Raw genomic sequence first — 17,732 nt, 5'->3', positions numbered from 1 at the left:
CGAGATGCCTGCCATGGTTGCACCTGCATGCTTTCCAAGTTTCCAGTTCACCACCACCTCCCACCACTCCCATGGCCGCACACGCCCACTACGGCTCGCGCTCCCAACGCAGTCGAGCAGCACATCTTGCCAAATGTGGATGCTAGAACAAGGCGCCCGAGGGCGGCGGCTTGGTGCATTTTTGTAGTCCATGCTGTTTTTAGAGGGGCGACGACACCAATACTCGGGACGTGAATGCTAGCGACGGGGACCCATGTCCACTCCCAATGACGGCGTTAGGCTAGCTTGGCATTCGTGCCTTTCATTTTCAGGGGAAGCTGCTAAAAAGCTCTTTGCCTGCCCCCCTTCCGCATTCCACACTGTCGCTCCCTCCCCCAAACCCCTTCTTCCGTGTCTGTTTTCCTTCTACATTGCCTCTCGTTTTCTCGCGTTGAGGTTGTGTAGTGCTCCCCAATCTTACTCCCCAAGAAATCCGCCACGCACGCCGACTCGTAGAGAGTTCGCCCCGACACGCAAGCGCCGATTCGCCGCGCGTCTCTCCTGGCAACCACGACGCAGCTGCATATCCAGCTATCCATTCGCTAGTCACGACTACAACACCAGACTGTCTCGTTCAGCACCCGCTACGAGCTGATCGCCTTGCTACCGAGTCTCTATCTTGGCCTAAATAGCGAGCGACTGCCTGCTTCACAAAGCTTCCTCGCCAATTGTCTGTTCGCTCCTGCAACAACACCACACTCTTTGAACCGCCTTCCGCACTCGAGTGCACCAACACACGACCGCACCTTCGCGCGGCAGCCATATTACGACTAATCCGACTTCTGCCGCTCCTAATGCCCACTGCTTGAGGTACGCTCGCCCGCCCCTTCCGACACTTGCTGTTTCACCCACCAGCAGCTGCCACACCGCCCTCCGACTTAACAGACACTGACAGCTGCTCCTCTAGTTTCCACATCTCCACTCTAATTGCTTCCCAAGATGTCCGGACATCCACAGGGAGGCCAATACGACGACGGCTACGGCCAGAATCAGGGCCACCCCCAAGCCCAACAGGGCCAAGACGCCTATTATCACGATGATTACCAGGGCCAGTACCACGACGACGCCCATGGCGCCCAGTACCAGCAGCAGGGCCAGCATGGCGATGCCTATTACGACGAATCGTGAGTCCCGCCTATCCGACGCGTTTCTGCATCCAATTGCTAACACATCAGCAGCGCCTACTATGATGGTCAGCAGGGCGGCAACTACCAGCAAAACGGCTATTACGACGAGCGAGGTCAGCAGGGATACCAGGACGAGTATTACGACAACCAGTACTACGACCAAGGAGGTGCGCAAGATGGCCAGCAGCCACGCCGCCGTCAGCACGACTCCGAGGAAGACTCCGAGACCTTCAGCGACTTCACTATGCGATCGGACATGGCTCGCGCTACCGACATGGATTACTACGGTCGTGGCGATGAGCGCTACAACAGCTACGCCGAAGGCAACCGCGGCTACCGACCCCCTTCGTCTCAGGTTTCGTACGGTGGCAACCGATCGTCCGGCGCCTCAACCCCCATCTACGGTATGGATTACTCAAATGCCCTGCCCGCTGGACAGCGGTCTCGCGAGCCCTACCCAGCCTGGACCGCCGAGGCTCAGATTCCCTGCACTAAGGAGGAGATTGAGGATATTTTCCTTGACCTCACTTCCAAGTTCGGTTTCCAGCGTGACAGCATGCGTAACATGTACGATCATTTCATGACTCTGCTCGACTCGCGTGCGTCTCGTATGTCGCCGAATCAGGCTCTTCTGTCTCTCCACGCCGATTACATCGGTGGAGAGAATGCCAACTACAGACGCTGGTATTTTGCTGCTCATCTCGACTTGGATGATGCTGTTGGCTTTGCGAACATGAACCTTGGAAAAGCCAACCGTAGGACTCGCAAGGCCCGTAAGGCGGCCAAGAAGAAGGCCAGCGAGAACCCAGGAAACGAGCAGGAGGTCCTCGAAGCATACGAGGGCGACAACAGTCTGGAGGCGGCTGAATACCGCTGGAAGACGCGCATGAACCGTATGTCGCAACAGGACCGTGTGCGACAGGTCGCCCTCTACCTCCTGTGCTGGGGTGAGGCTAACCAGGTCCGTTTCATGCCCGAGCTCATGTGCTTCATCTTCAAGTGCGCGGATGACTGGCTCAACTCGCCGGCTGGCCAGGCTCAGACTGAGCCAATCGAAGAGTTCACATACCTCAACCAGGTTATCACGCCTCTGTACCAGTACTGCCGTGACCAAGGTTACGAGATCCAAGATGGCAAATATGTCCGTCGTGAGCGCGATCACTCGGGCATTATTGGTTACGACGACATGAATCAGCTTTTCTGGTACCCAGAGGGTCTCGAGCGAATCGTCTTCGAGGACAAATCCCGTCTCGTGGACATTCCGCCCGCCGAGCGTTACCTCAAGTTGAAGGATGTTCTCTGGAAGAAGGTCTTCTTCAAGACATACTACGAGCGACGATCGTGGTTCCACATGGTCATCAACTTCAACCGTATCTGGATTATCCATTTGACGTCTTTCTGGTTCTACACTGCTTTCAACTCGCAGCCCCTCTACACGAGGAATTACCAGCAACAATTAGACCAGAAGCCAGAAAAGGCCGCCATTCTGTCCGCCGTCGCCCTCGGAGGTACCATCGCCTCATTCATCCAGATCTTCGCTACCATCTGCGAGTGGTGTTACGTTCCCCGTCGATGGGCTGGTGCTCAACATTTGACCAAGCGTCTCTTGTTCCTCATTCTGGTTTTTGTCATCAACGTCGCCCCTAGCGTCTACATCTTCGGCTTGGACAAGCGTGTTGGTACCATTCCCAACATCCTGGGTGGTGTGCAATTCGCCATCGCCTTGATCACGTTCATCTTCTTCTCCGTCATGCCAATCGGTGGTCTCTTCGGTAGCTACTTGACTCGCAACTCTCGCAAGTATGTTGCCAGTCAGACCTTTACCGCAAGTTACCCTCGTCTTGCTGGCAACGACAAGTGGATGTCTTACGGTCTGTGGGTTCTGGTTTTCGCTGCCAAGCTTACCGAGTCTTACTTCTTCTTGACTCTGTCCATCAAGGACCCCATCCGTATTCTTTCCCACATGAAGAAGCCTGATTGTCTGGGAGATGCCATTATCGGTAACATGCTTTGCCAGTACCAGCCTCGGATTCTCCTCGGTCTCATGTACTTCATGGACTTGATTCTGTTCTTCTTGGACTCTTATCTCTGGTACATTATCGCCAACATGTTATTCTCCGTTTCCAGGTCTTTCTACCTCGGTGTCTCGATCTGGACACCCTGGAGGAACATCTTCTCGCGTCTACCTAAGCGTATCTACTCAAAAGTTCTCGCGACAACCGATATGGAGATCAAGTACAAGCCCAAGGTTCTCATCTCCCAGATCTGGAACGCTGTCGTCATCTCCATGTACCGTGAGCATCTGCTCGCCATCGACCACGTCCAGAAGCTTCTCTACCACCAGGTTCCTTCGGAGCAAGAGGGTAAGCGCACACTTCGTGCTCCTACCTTCTTCGTCTCGCAGGAAGATCACTCCTTCAAGACCGAGTTCTTCCCTGCGCAGAGCGAAGCTGAGCGTCGTATCTCTTTCTTCGCCCAGTCTCTCTCCACTCCTATCCCTGAGCCTCTTCCGGTTGACAACATGCCTACCTTCACTGTTCTGATTCCCCATTACGGTGAAAAGATTCTGTTGTCTCTCCGCGAGATTATCCGTGAGGATGAGCCGTACTCCCGTGTTACCCTTCTTGAGTACCTCAAGCAACTTCACCCTCACGAGTGGGATTGCTTCGTCAAGGACACCAAGATTCTTGCGGACGAAACTTCTCAGTTCAATGGCGACGACGAGAAGAACGAAAAGGATACCGCTAAGAGCAAGATCGATGATCTTCCCTTCTACTGCATTGGTTTCAAATCTGCCGCTCCTGAGTACACCCTGCGCACACGTATCTGGGCTTCTCTCCGTTCCCAGACTTTGTACCGTACCATCTCTGGTTTCATGAACTACAGCCGTGCGATCAAGCTTCTCTACCGTGTCGAGAACCCCGAAGTCGTCCAAATGTTTGGTGGTAACTCCGACAAGCTTGAGCGTGAACTGGAGCGCATGGCCCGCCGCAAGTACAAGATTTGCGTATCTATGCAACGTTATGCCAAGTTCAGCAAGGAAGAGCGCGAAAACACCGAGTTCCTGCTCCGTGCCTACCCCGACCTGCAAATTGCCTACCTTGATGAGGAGCCTCCTCTCAACGAGGGTGACGAGCCGCGTATCTACTCTGCCCTCATCGATGGCCACTCCGAAATCATGGACAACGGTATGCGCCGACCCAAGTTTCGCATTCAACTTTCTGGCAACCCTATTCTTGGAGACGGCAAATCCGACAACCAGAACCACTCCATCATCTTCTACCGCGGAGAGTACATTCAACTTATCGACGCCAACCAAGACAACTACCTTGAGGAGTGCCTGAAGATCCGTTCCGTCCTTGCCGAGTTCGAGGAGATGACAACCGACAATGTTTCACCCTACACTCCCGGTCTTCCTAATGCCAACTTTAATCCGGTTGCCATTCTCGGAGCCCGTGAATACATTTTCTCTGAGAACATCGGTATCCTTGGTGACATCGCTGCCGGAAAGGAACAGACATTCGGTACTATGTTTGCCCGTACATTGGCTCAGATTGGTGGCAAGCTCCATTACGGTCATCCTGATTTCCTCAACGGTATCTTCATGACTACTCGTGGCGGTGTCTCCAAGGCTCAGAAGGGTCTCCATCTCAACGAAGATATTTACGCCGGTATGAACGCTCTCCTACGTGGTGGCCGTATAAAGCATTGCGAGTACTACCAGTGTGGTAAGGGTCGTGATTTGGGTTTCGGTTCCGTCCTCAACTTCACAACCAAGATTGGTACTGGTATGGGAGAGCAGATGTTGTCTCGCGAGTACTACTACATGGGTACCCAGCTTCCCCTCGACCGTTTCCTGTCCTTCTACTACGCCCATCCTGGTTTCCACATCAACAACATGTTCATTATGTTGTCGGTCCAGTGCTTCATGTTCGTTCTCATCCACCTCGGCGCCCTCAACCACGAGACCATTCTCTGCTCGTTCAACAAGGACCTTCCCATTACCGATCCCCAATGGCCCAACGGCTGTGCCAACTTGGTTCCTGTCTTCGACTGGGTCGCGCGTTGTATCGTCTCTATCTTCATCGTTTTCTTCATCTCTTTCGTTCCGCTTGTGGTTCAAGAGTTGACTGAACGTGGATTCTGGCGTGCCGCAACCCGTCTGGCCAAGCACTTCTCGTCTGGATCGCCTTTCTTCGAGGTCTTTGTCACCCAGATCTACGCCAACGCTCTACACACCAACTTGTCCTATGGTGGTGCTCGCTACATTGGTACCGGTCGTGGTTTCGCTACCGCACGTATTCCCTTCGGTATCCTGTTCTCGCGTTTCGCCGGTCCTTCCATTTACATTGGTGCTCGTTCCCTCATGATGTTGCTCTTTGCCACCATCACAGCATGGGGTCCATGGCTCATCTACTTCTGGGCGTCCCTGATGTCTCTCTGCTTGGCACCCTTCCTCTTCAACCCTCACCAGTTCTCATGGGACGACTTCTTCATCGACTACAGGGAGTACCTCCGCTGGCTGTCTCGAGGAAACACTCGGTCTCACAGCGCGTCCTGGATTGGATACTGCCGTCTCTCGCGAACACGTATCACTGGTTTCAAGCGCAAGGTTCTCGGAGACCCATCTGCTAAACTCTCTGGCGATGTTCCTCGTGCTCATTTCACCAACATCTTCATGAGTGAGATCTTCGGTCCTCTCGTTCTGGTCGCCATCACTCTCGTCCCCTTCCTCTTTATCAACGCCCAGACCGGTGTCAACGACAGGCGCGATACCTCCAAGGAGGCAGCCGGTCTTCCGCCCCCAGTCAAGTCCGGCGCCTTGGTCCGCATTGGACTCATCGCTTTGGGACCCGTCGCTGTCAACGCTGGTGTATTGGCTGGTATGTTTGCCTTGGCTTGTTGCGCGGGACCCCTTCTCAGCATGTGCTGCAAGAAGTTCGGTGCGGTCCTGGCTGCCATTGCCCACGCCATCGCTGTCCTGATCCTCCTCATCTTCTTTGTTGTTCTCATGTTCCTTGAGGGTTTCAGCTTCCCAAGAGCCTTGTCTGGTATGATTGCCGTCGTCGCCATCCAGCGATTCTTCTTCAAGCTCATCATCGTCTGCACCCTCACTCGTGAGTTCAAGGCCGACACTGCCAACATTGCTTGGTGGACTGGAAAGTGGTACACCATGGGCTGGCACACGATCTCCCAACCCGGTCGTGAATTCCTCTGCAAGATCACCGAGCTGGGTTTCTTCGCTGCCGACTTCATCCTGGGCCACGTCCTGCTCTTCTTCATGTTGCCGATCATATTGCTGCCATACGCCGACAAGTTCCACTCGGTCATGCTCTTCTGGCTCCGTCCCAGGTACGTTTTATCAATCCTTTCAGCTGAACACGACTAACATTCTGCAGCCGTCAAATTCGTCCTCCTATCTACTCGCTGAAGCAGACCAAGCTCCGCAAGCGTCGTGTGATTCGTTACGCGATCCTCTACTTCCTGCTCCTTGTGGTCTTCCTTGCTCTCATTGTTGGACCCATTGTCGCTGGCAAGTTCCTCAACTTCAAGATCAGCTTGCCTATGGAGATCATGCAGCCAACTGGATACAACAACAACGACACAACTACCAGCACGACAGGCAGGTGTGTCCAGGGCGTTTGTCCAGTGTTCAACGCCGGCGACGCCGCTGGTACAGATGGAGGAGGCGCAGCGTCAACAGATGCGGCGGCTCGTCGCTTCCGCCGGTACATGGCGTACTAAAAGCATGTTTTGGGGATCGTTGTCTACCAGCTTCGTACCTTGCATTGTACACGATGGGCGAAGCATGAGCGCGGTGGACTTTGTTTGGTTCCATAATGATTGTAATATTCAGCTACAGTATTTCTCTCGTTTATTATTGGGGGCGTTTTGCGGTGGGGTTCGATTAACCCATCAGCCTGCTTTCTCTCTTTTTTCACACACTTGTCCGCCCTGGGTGCGGACATGACTGCACATACACTACGAAGGGTTTGGTTTGGTTCATTAAGGGAAGGCGAACACGTTAGAAAGCGAATGCATTACAGATAAATATATGGATGTCTTATCTACCTCATTTGGCCCAACACTGTATCAAACGAAAGATGTATCGGCTAAAGGCCTGGTTCCATTGATGTCGACCATTGTTCACAGTACAACAATGATATCGGTACCGGAGAGCAAAAGTGGAAAAGTGATGAAGGAAATTAGGGTCGGGATGAGACGGACGGGGCTGTGAAATTGCGACGCCTCGCGTGGCACCTCCGCGCTTCGCCGCAACCCCCGAACATCAGCGCGTGGCATCGACCAAGGGAACAGCCACGTCTTCCGCCCTCAGACTGTAATCATGGATCTTAACGAAGTGCAAAATGCTACAGCGCGCTTCTTCAACGATGCTAATGCGCAATTCAATCGCATACCGGGTTCTGCCATCGCCGTGAGGTACATCAAGTCGAGTTACCAGAACGACCCGGTTCGCAGCGCAATAGAGTTATTCTTGTTCCTCTTCGCCGTGAGGTACCTGCTTGCACCCAAGTACAGTACACAGAAGAAAGTACAGCTTACGGATGCGGTATGTCTGTCTTGTAGTCGTGTTTTTGTACCTTTCGGCGATGTTTGGAGACTGACGATGAAATAGGAGATTGACGAGTTGGTCGAAGACTGGACGCCGGAACCGCTGGTAGCACCCACGACTGCGCTCGAGGAACTTGAAAACGAGAAGCGACCGGTTATTGTTGGGTAGGATGTCTGATTCCTTGTCGGCCTGCCAAATGCTAACTTGGCCTGCCTAGACCTACCGGCCCCAAGTCGAAGCTCTCCAACGGCCGCACCGTGACCAACCTCGCCTCGTACAACTTCTACAACTTCCTTTCAAGCGATGTCCTCAAGGACAAGGCCATTCAGACGTTGCGCACTTATGGCGTTGGCCCCTGCGGTCCCCCCGGGTTCTACGGCACCCAGGACGTCCACATGAAGACGGAAGCCGACGTGGCCGCCCACCTCGGTGTTTCCGCCTGCATCATCTATGCCCAATCCTTCTCGACTATCAGCAGTGTCATTCCCAGTTTCAGCAAGCGTGGAGACATCATCGTTGCGGATCGCGCGCTCAACTTTGCAGCGAGGAAGGGCATACAAATCAGCCGCAGTACCGTCCGATGGTTTGAGCACAATGACATGGAAGACCTGGAAAACGTGCTCAAGAAAGTCGTCAAGGAGCAGGCTAAGAAGCCGCTAACTAGGCGCTTTATCATCACCGAGGGCTTGTTTGAAAACATTGGCGACGTAGTCAATCTGCCAAAGCTGGTACGTGTACCAAAGTTGCTAGATGCTATGTCAGAAGTCCTCAGCTAACACGCTTATAGATCGAACTCAAGCTAAAGTACAAGTTCCGCCTTATTCTCGACGAAACATGGTCCTACGGCGTCCTCGGCCGCACCGGCGGCGGTGTCACCGAAGCCCAAAACGTGGACGCCTCGGAAGTAGACATGATCATTGGCTCCCTCTCCGGGCCTCTCTGCGCCGCAGGCGGATTCTGCGCCGGCAATGAAGAAGTTGTAGAACATCAGCGCATCTCCTCAGCCTCGTACACGTACTCTGCTGCTCTCCCCGCCTTGCTGAGCACCACGGCCAGTGAAACAATCAGCATGTTGCAAGAACAACCCGACCTCCTGACTGGACTACGCGAGAATGTCAAGGCAATGCGCGCACAGCTTGACCCGAGGAGCGACTGGGTACGCTGCAGCAGTTCGTCCGATAATCCTATGATGCTTCTGGTCTTCAAGGATGAGGTTATCAAGGCGAAGAAACTTTCGCTTGAGGATCAGAATCAAATATTCCGGGATGTTGTTGATGAAGTATGTGTGCTCTTGTTCCCTTTTCTCTTCCTGCAATCATGAACCCAACTGGCTAACACAATCTCTCTAGTGTCTCGCAAACGGCGTCCTCATCACACGCCTCAAGTCGTTCCCAATCGGCCTCGGCCTCAACCCCCGAGATGCCGGTTGGCAGCCTACTCCCGCGCTCAAGGTTTGCGTTACGAGCGGGCTGACCAAGAAGGAGACCGAGAAGGCGGGTATTGTGATAAGACATGCAATTACCAAGATCATTAGCAAGCGCAAGTAGTAGGCACGACTTTGGTATGTTTTTGTGCATTCATTTACGAGCATGAATGGCGGCGTTGAAAGACTGGGTTGGTGGGTGGTTTGGCTATGTTTGGTAGATTTGGGACGAGTATTTTGTTCACATTCTTCATCTAAGTGGTTGCATATACATAATAGTATCTTCGTAATGCGTTTTATGACATGTTCACACGAGCAAGACTGCGCAATTGAAACAACATGGTGACAATAGGGTATCATTGTATATTTTTGTAACGCCCGCTAATCAATCACACTTCACGCCGAGTGACGCATATCCGCTTCATATGGCCCATTCCCTTCCCTCCAACACAAGCAAGCGTCACGCTCATGCTACGCTGCCGTGTTCGCCACCTCCAGCTGTGCTTTATCTACGGCTTCGGAATCTTCACACTCTTGCTGACCATCAAGCACCCGTGGAGAATGAACATGGCGACCACAGGATGAAACTCAAGCGGCGTGCCCTCGAGCCAAAGTCCCAACGGCACCTGCTCCATAGTCCACCCCTTGTACACCCAATACGTCATGATCTGGACGATACCCAAGGACATGGGAATCGGGGTACCCTCAAAGTACTTGCTCTTGCCAGTCGCATCCTTGGGCACCATGGCAACCGTGACATTGAACCTCGCCAGACGCGTGAGTCCGCACAGGACAAAAAAGCTGAGCAGGACGTGGTCGACGGGGGTGCGGAGACCCAGGCAAAACGCCGCTGCGGCAGGCGACACACCAAACGAGATGAGGTCGGCGAGCGAATCAAGTTCCTGGCCCATGAGCGACGCCTTCTTGCGCCAGCGTGCCACTTTGCCGTCCATGAAGTCGAAGAAGAGGCCGAGCGGGATGAAGCCGAGCGCCCAGTACAGGTTGGTGTGGTTGGTGGGGTCGGCTTGCGTGCAGTAGCGGAGCGAGGAGAGAATGGACATTATGCCGCAGAAGCCTGTGTTTGCCTGGTTAGTCTTCACGTCTTGTTACTGTTTGGGGACTTGTGCGTACCATTGAGCTCCGTAATGAAGTCTGCAAGATGCAGAGCGCGGACGAGGGAGAAGTGGCCGGCTTCTTGGGAGAGCAGACGGACTTGCTTGTCTTGTGCTATTCGGAGGTGTCATGTTAGCTTGTGTTGTTACTTTCCTGGGATACAGCGCATTGCTTCTCTCTCTCCTCCTTGACAGGCTTTCTACATACTTTCACCCTTTGCAGGAGGCATCTGGTCCTTGGGTTGCGGCTCGCCGCCGCCGTTCCTTCGTTGCGACATGACTGTGTCGTTGCTCTGCGTTATTGTCCTAGGCTTCGGTATGATAGCAGCTCGCAATCGCCTGCTAAGATGAAAAAGAAATTCTTCGCTTTGTGCGATAAGTTGATCAAGGGTCCCAGGCTTCCGCGAGAGGAAAAGTAGGGTTTTGGTGGTCAAAAGCTTGTTGCCTGCTGATCAAAAGGCAGTGCGGCGGCGGTGCAAAGGCAAGCGGTGACGTTGGCCCTGGCTGAGCCGGCTAGGTTGGCTGAGCCAGAATTTCAAGTTTGGCCTAAACGTCATCTCCCTGCGCCCGCCCCAGCCACAAACCGCTTGTCCCGCAGAATGTGTCGGCACATGTGATTGTCATTGTGCCAACATTCGCGACGCTATGTTTTCGTCAATGGTCTGTTCACCAGCTTGGCACACTATTCCATTGCCTGGTGACGTTGAGAGATAAGTAGCATGGCATGTCAATGGAGAGCTGAAACTATGACATGTATTATTCAAGAAGCCCTTGATATTACGCTTTCTCTTCTCAAAGAGCCGGTGTTACAGAGAAACAAAACAAAACAAAACAAAACAAAACAAGTCAAGCTTAATGACTGTGGTATCATGACTGTAAATGTGCGAAGCAAAGTCCTTCCCTGCCATGACCGAGTGATGGGTCCACTCAGTGTTTCGCATCAATGCTAACCATATGCAACCCTGTGTTGCTGTGGGGTTGCCCATGTGCGGGTATGCAAATATACCAAATCAACTCTTAGCTCGGTAACCAAGATAGCTGCGCAGAAGGCCTCATGTAAAACAACAGTGTACTGCTCTTAGCATGTCCCATCTATACGTGTCTCGAGGCGAAGAAGGCGCCTGGTATCGATCGCCTTCGGGGTTAGATAGGATGTCGATCCACAGCAATATTCAACCACATGCGGGTGTTGGCGTAATTCTGCGACGAGCCACTCGGCGCAAAAAAAGGCGATGGAACTTTGATCTGGGCAGGGACGAAATCACCGTGTGATGATCAGTGAGAAGCCGTCAAGCCATTGTGCGCAGGAGCCGGACAGGCCGCCGATTGTGTAGCCACGAGGAGGGATGAGCGTGTGTCTGACAACGTTAGCTAGCGCGCATGTCCTACATTGATCGTATACGTACCCGCTACCACCGTTCGGATTGCCATACCACTCGCTCTTCCTTCCCAAACTGGTTAGTATTTGCAAGCCATCGATCCAGAGTCCAGCGCGTAGAGAGAAACCCAGCAAAAGCTCTCCTTTGCGTGTGTCCAGTGCAAACTCCGTCATGCTACCTCCTCTGTTGCCGAAAAGTTGGGTTGCTGTATCTTCGTAGACAAATTCTAATCCATCCACTGCTGCGCCGTGGTATATCTTGATGCTGAGTAGGAGTTTGGTCTGAATGTGAACGTAATCGAAGATGACTTCCTCTGGCCGTGAACCCTCCATTTGCGAGTAGCCCAACTTGCCACCGCGGTAGCCCCATCTACCATCTGGTATCTTGACACGGGCTTGCTTCTGGTTAGAGAGTTGACTGAAGTCCTCGATAACATGCTTCCCTCCACCTGCAGAAAAGACCTCGACCTTCAAGCGTGACTTCTGTTTCTCTTTAGGTAGGAGGGAACGGACCATGCCTTCATCCAGTACAACCTGTCGTGGATATTGGCCTTCCGATTCGGGAAACTCTTTCCAGTGATGGCAAACATCGTCTCCTTCAGCAAACACTTCGACCCACGCAATGCCGGACTTCGAGGTTGCAATCACTCCACCTTGACTAACATCAACTGTCCATACCTGCACGCTGCCGTCTCCATTGATGTTGGGATTGTCAATTGGAATCCGGAAACAAGGGTGAAATCGGAAGCGCAGAACGTCTAATTTGTGCCATCTGCATTCGTCGTTAGGCAGCACGAGCTGCTGACCAGGTGACTTTGTGCGGGTGGAGTAAGGCTCTCGGCATGTGAAGGTGCGATTAAGCGTAACATAGTCGCGTAACATGACACCTGACTCCTGATGAGGACAGCCGAAGAGATGCCCTGTTTCGTGGAGATGAGCGCCAATTCCGATGTTGGCAGCCTCCCAGCTGCTTCCAGATTCGTCGCAATCATTTGCGACAAACGTGGTATCGGTTCGCGTACAGTCCTGGAAAGCCTGGAAGACTTCCTCTATACTTGATGGATAACTGTGAAGCGCATGGGACCCGAAGATGGCTAGTCCTAGGTCTTCAGTTCCTCCGCCCAAAGCCGCGTGTCCTCGGACCGTTTGTTCTTGCGTGTCCCAATGAGTGTCGAGGAATAGGCAGGATACGTAACGCTTTTGACCGGGCGCCATTGGAAAGTAATCTCTACATGCCTCTATGGCGATGTCGAAAAGTTCGTTCTTCTTTGTGGCTGGGCCGTATTGTTGGGCGTGTTGCAAATCACGTATTTCCGCGACAGATCTCCGAGAGCGAATGACGTGCACCTGTGCTTGTGTCCTGTACTGGTTTTGTGCCCAGTCTTGATAACTTAGCGTTCCAGGCTCCCAAGCATCTTCAAAGCGGAAACAACGGCGACCGAAACCATAGCGCTTCATCTGCTCGCCGGTAAAGGCTTGCCAAAGATATGCAGACATTCGAAACTTCTTGATGGCGAGTTCGAGACCATTCCCTTCTCGCTCGATGCGCTCAGGAGGTGCGTCATATGTTCCTGGGGAGTCATGGCCAAGGATAATAGCAAGTTGGAGAGGTGGAGAATGCGACAGTGGGAGGTAGTTAATATTGATGAAAGAAGCGTGGGCGGACATGGAGGTGCTTGGCGACGAGATCTTGGGCGAGGAAAAGTCTAGACGTATTCTGTTCCAGCCAGGCTCCAGGTGAACCAAAGCCTTGAAGTAGGAATCGTGAACTGGCCAGCAAGTAGACGGAAAACGGCCCTGATGGTGGTTAACCGTCAGTGTGCCATCCAACGGTTTGCTTTGCGCCTCGCCGATCTGGCCGAAAACTAGCAGCACTTGTTGATGTACCTAGGAATAATCAGCATTGTCTTTGTTCTATAGCCAACCATACGTACCCAGGAGTTATCCGAGACGGACAGGACGCGTGGTGCGAGCAGTGAGACTCTACTGAAGGAACTATTGGAGCCATTGGAGCCATTGGAAATTGGCGAAGCTAAGCCCTGGTTGAATAAGTTAGACGACGATGATATGGTAGGCGCGTTTGTATCCCTACATTCATGCTATAGCGCTTCACGGGTTCGGTGGTTGGTCGCTGCGGGCGCGAAGGTACGGGTGGTACTGGGGTGGGGCCATTGGTGAGGTCTTTGGTCTGGGTGTTGACTTCGTCGGTGGTGGATGTCGCAGGCGTAGTCGAGGGAGTGGAAGAGCCAACCTGGGAGGAATTCAGAGTAGAGGCGGAAGCGCGATGCTTGAGGGCGTTGGCATTGTGTGGTACCATAGTATTGTGGTGCTTGTCGCCAGACTTGGACATGCGACTGCTCTTCCTGCCCAGGCTTCTTAAGAAAGAAGGCATCGTGTCTGTCTACTGCGAGGGTGGTATACAGGGCGAATTATGGAGTCATAGGCGTAAATGGTAACGAGCGACGAGCGGCGTGGATGTGGAGCTAGTAGGACCTGTTGCGGAGGACGCGTAATGCAGTGGGATAGTCACTGTGGGCTGGGAACAGACGTGGAGAAGCGGTAATGGCAATAGCTATGCTTGTATGCGGGCTACGCAAGTGGAACAGAGCGAGTGGAAGCAGAAGATGCTGGGGGAGGGGGTTGAGCAAGTGAGAGTTGAGTAGGAGAAAGTTGCAAGTGTCTTGGGCGGAGTGCAGGCCGACGTGAAGTGCGCCGGTAGGGCTTGCGTGTTGGCGATCAGGCTAGCAGCAGGTCCGAATAATGTCTAATGTGGTGAAGCGCGGCACGCCTTCCCAACATGTAGAGGTCAAGTGCAAGTGCAAGTAGGGAGGGAATTACTGTTGCTTCGAATTGCAATGGCCAAGGAAGTGGCGGGCAAACTGGTGGGTTGCACTGGCGCGGATACACGTTGAGCAGTTGCAAAAGAGCTGCGACTTGCGACATGCGACATGCGCGCGACTCAACCAAATGACGTTGCTTGCAGGCGCTAGGCCGAATAGCCGTGTCCAGCCAGTCTAGCCTATCTGGGCACCCAGTTCGTGCCCAGTCTGATACTGAGACAGCGACAGCGACATTCGTTTCCTCGCTCGACTGGCACTGGCACTGGCACTGACTGAGTGACGGGACTGACTGGCAGCGGGCAGACGTGCGTCGTTGACAGCGACAAGCGACAAGCGACAAGCGACAGACAAGGCGTACAAAGGTACGGTACAGTGTGACGCATATGTGATGCGCATGGCATGGCATATACCTATATGCTGCGCAGCACGACACGGCAGCTCGCTCGTCGCATCTGGTGTAGCTCGAGGTTGATCAACCACTTGATGCAGACATGGGCGCAGACGCAGACCTGGACTGCGGCGCTGCGGCGAACGGCGAGCGGCGGCGGCGGCGGCGATAAGGCGCATGCGCAAGCCGGCCGGCCCGCTCGCTGAAACATTGATACGATACGATACATACGTACATACGTACATATCTGTACAATACCGTACCCACTAACCCCTTACTCAGCATGCGCTACCACAGCCATGACCGGACCCCCGCCCCTGTCGCTCGCCAAACCGTCGACAGCAATTTGCTTGTTACAGTGCAGTGCCTGGCCATGACTCCAGCGCCGGACGGGAGCCAGACAAGCCTGCAAGCCCACAAGCTCGACTTCACTCCTTCCACTCCTTCCAAGCCCTGACTCTCTGACCTGGCCGGCCTGTGCCACCCACCGCTCGTTTTGAGCTAGTCCGCAAACAACCGTCTCCTCACATTCCTTCCCGGCCCTCACCTCCGCTCCGCCCAAATGCTGCTGGAGCAGTACCAGTAACTACCATCGTGAGACAGACGTCAGGCCACACCCATCCCGCTGTTGCTTGTTGCCTTTGCAACCTCTTGCTCCACCATGGCTGAACAGGATGAAGTTGCGACCAAGGTCCTGCGAAGGGCCCACGTTTCAAAGGTCCGTCTCCCTTTGCCCTCTGTACCGTCCCAGGGCCGTTGCATGTATGCTAACTTTGTGCTGCACAGATGACGAGGACACTGCAAAACCGCCTCGCACTGGCCAACGTCAAGATGAAGAATGGCTGGGAGAGCCTCAGCCTGGATGCCATTGAGCCCGTTCTCGACGGTGCCGAACGCAAGCGCAAGCGACCCGGCTCTAGCAACGAGGCCATGTCCGATGTCTCGAGCGTCTCTGAGCGCTTCTATCAACCCAGCGTCCTCGACTCCTCTCCGCTCCAAGCCCCCATCTTCTCAGACCAGGTCCGCCGCTCCGTCAGCCGGTCGGGGAGCATCTACGGCGGCGAGAGCAAGCGGCCACGCTACGACCGCAGCAAACAGCCAGCATCTAGCAACCACGCCCGCGTCAAAGTAAGAACAGCCACCGCTGCCGCCACCTCGTGGAAGAACAGCTTCCAGCTACCCGAATCGTCGCCTGTTTACCATCGCAGACATGCTCGATTTGGCCGTCAGCACGTCCCGAGCTTATCCTTTGTTTCTGAAACATCGACCATAGCCGATCATCACCTTCACTCACCCTTGCTCTCCGAAGATGACGACGAAGACTTGCCCATTACATCCTTTTCGCTCAACAGATCGCACTTTCAGTCCTCGCCGCCGAGAGCCCCACGCACACCGCCCCCTGATGTCGCTCGCTCAGCTCGTTTACGACAACGCGGATTCAATGCTGCTGGTGCAGCCCGGGAAGGCAAACAGGGCGGCAACGATGCAAACCTGTTGATGTACCTAGCCACGTCTCCTACACCCGTTCGCCCAGGCCACCAGAGGCCGCAGATGCTCGCACCGTCGACCCCTCCGCCCAAAGCTACACCCCTCCCTTCATCTATGATGTCTACACCCGGTGGTGGCGGCTCCCACTACGCTGGCTTCGGGCTGGCAACACCCTCGACCACCCTGAACTTTGCAGAGTTTTTGAACATGTCGCCCAGTCCTGCCCAGGCCAACGCATCATGGAACCGCACACCTGTCGCAACTAGAACACCTGCTGCCGTGCGAGAAGCACGACGTAATCTCAACTTCGATACTATCCTGCCTCCAAACGGTGACAATTCACACATGGAGCGCATCGGAAAGGTAGAAGGCCTTGGCATGGACCTCGGCGGTGAACTCATCTCGTGACCGTCCACGTCAGCACATGACATACATCACCATCTGTTCCCAGCAACCGCTTGGATATGACCTCACGATACCCGACAAGACTATAAAACCTTTGGTACACTACACAGTTGCTGATGTGTTGATGCGACCGACTGGCATCACTCTCTCTTGTTCATTTACATTTTGAAAAGCATGGCGTTTATGGAAGCGTTGTGAGACCGTGCCCCATCACGGATTTATGGCAAGATTTCATGTCACATCCGACATACCCTTTGCATCATTGCATACGTTTCTTACGTTTGTCCTTATTCCCCAACTACCCCTCGGCGCAAAACCTATTACCGCACGCGCTTTGTACCTTGCGCCCTTTTCGGTTTACCCTTGTTCACGCAAATTTTATAGTGACTGTATTCTATGCTCTTTTCTACGTTTTTTGTTTACTGCAGAGTTGCACAGCAGCACATCGTTCGGCTATCGGCATTTCAAGACCGAACCTTCAGTTAGGCACCCATAGGATGCACTTGCGTTTGTGGCATGATCACATAGGCGAATAATCAGATGCATTCAACATTGACATGGTGTACACTCATGCTTTCGACTGTTCGCTAAAGTGCCAAATATGCAATTAGACAGCGACTGTGAACGAATCAAAATCAAGCTATAGTACTTGAGCTCACGATAGCCAATGCAGCTGCCAGGAAGGGTTGTGACAAATTGCAAACTTGATCAACAGAAGACCATGTGTAGAATCCGACCGGGCGCTCTCCATTGTTCTGGTAGAGCGTCGTCGACACATCGTACCTACATCTTCCGTCTTCACCGCCACCATGAATTAGACTTACCGCCTCGTCCTCTCCCTTGTCCTCAACGGCCTCAGATCAGTCCACCCACATCTACACCGCTGATAAGAAGGAACAAAGACGAAGAAGGAGAAGAACCCTTCCGAACAAGGAACGACCCAGCCAGCCAGCCACAC

The 17,732-nt window shown here is 53.6% G+C and overlaps 5 protein-coding genes across 5 annotated transcripts; 3 read left to right on the top strand and 2 right to left on the bottom strand.

Moving 5' to 3' along the window:
• Nucleotides 1–1,144: 1,144 nt before the first annotated feature.
• Nucleotides 1,145–6,911, top strand: PtrM4_047840 (1,3-beta-glucan synthase component GLS2; the record flags this gene model as incomplete). Its single annotated transcript, XM_066104748.1, has 3 exons — nt 1,145–1,167; nt 1,218–6,518; nt 6,566–6,911. The coding sequence occupies 3 exons, from the start codon at nt 1,145–1,147 to the stop codon at nt 6,909–6,911; spliced, it is 5,670 nt and encodes a 1,889-aa protein (XP_065959312.1).
• A 601-nt stretch (nt 6,912–7,512) lies between these two features.
• Nucleotides 7,513–9,287, top strand: PtrM4_047830 (Aminotran-1-2 multi-domain protein; the record flags this gene model as incomplete). The annotated part of the gene is made up of 5 exons (XM_001936609.1): nt 7,513–7,737; nt 7,804–7,904; nt 7,958–8,468; nt 8,528–9,019; nt 9,090–9,287. The coding sequence occupies 5 exons, from the start codon at nt 7,513–7,515 to the stop codon at nt 9,285–9,287; spliced, it is 1,527 nt and encodes a 508-aa protein (XP_001936644.1).
• Nucleotides 9,288–9,672: 385 nt separating this feature from the next.
• Nucleotides 9,673–10,553, bottom strand: PtrM4_047820 (PssA, Phosphatidylserine synthase; the record flags this gene model as incomplete). The annotated part of the gene is made up of 3 exons (XM_001936608.1): nt 9,673–10,238; nt 10,295–10,390; nt 10,484–10,553. 3 exons carry the CDS (start codon nt 10,551–10,553, stop codon nt 9,673–9,675), a joined length of 732 nt encoding a protein of 243 aa, XP_001936643.1.
• A 983-nt stretch (nt 10,554–11,536) lies between these two features.
• PtrM4_047810 (metallopeptidase) lies at nt 11,537–14,045 on the bottom strand (the record flags this gene model as incomplete). The annotated part of the gene is made up of 4 exons (XM_066104747.1): nt 11,537–11,633; nt 11,682–13,540; nt 13,588–13,692; nt 13,746–14,045. The coding sequence occupies 4 exons, from the start codon at nt 14,043–14,045 to the stop codon at nt 11,537–11,539; spliced, it is 2,361 nt and encodes a 786-aa protein (XP_065959311.1).
• A 1,497-nt stretch (nt 14,046–15,542) lies between these two features.
• Nucleotides 15,543–16,777, top strand: PtrM4_047800 (Whi5 multi-domain protein; the record flags this gene model as incomplete). The annotated part of the gene is made up of 2 exons (XM_001936606.2): nt 15,543–15,599; nt 15,668–16,777. The coding sequence occupies 2 exons, from the start codon at nt 15,543–15,545 to the stop codon at nt 16,775–16,777; spliced, it is 1,167 nt and encodes a 388-aa protein (XP_001936641.1).
• Between the last annotated feature and the right edge of the window lie 955 nt (nt 16,778–17,732).

Source organism: Pyrenophora tritici-repentis, chromosome 10 (assembly GCF_003171515.1).
Source record: "Pyrenophora tritici-repentis strain M4 chromosome 10, whole genome shotgun sequence".
NCBI classification, from domain to species: Eukaryota; Fungi; Ascomycota; class Dothideomycetes; order Pleosporales; family Pleosporaceae; genus Pyrenophora; species Pyrenophora tritici-repentis.
The sequence above is the reverse complement of the archived record's forward strand: the minus strand, read 5'-3'. Positions and strand labels throughout refer to the sequence as shown.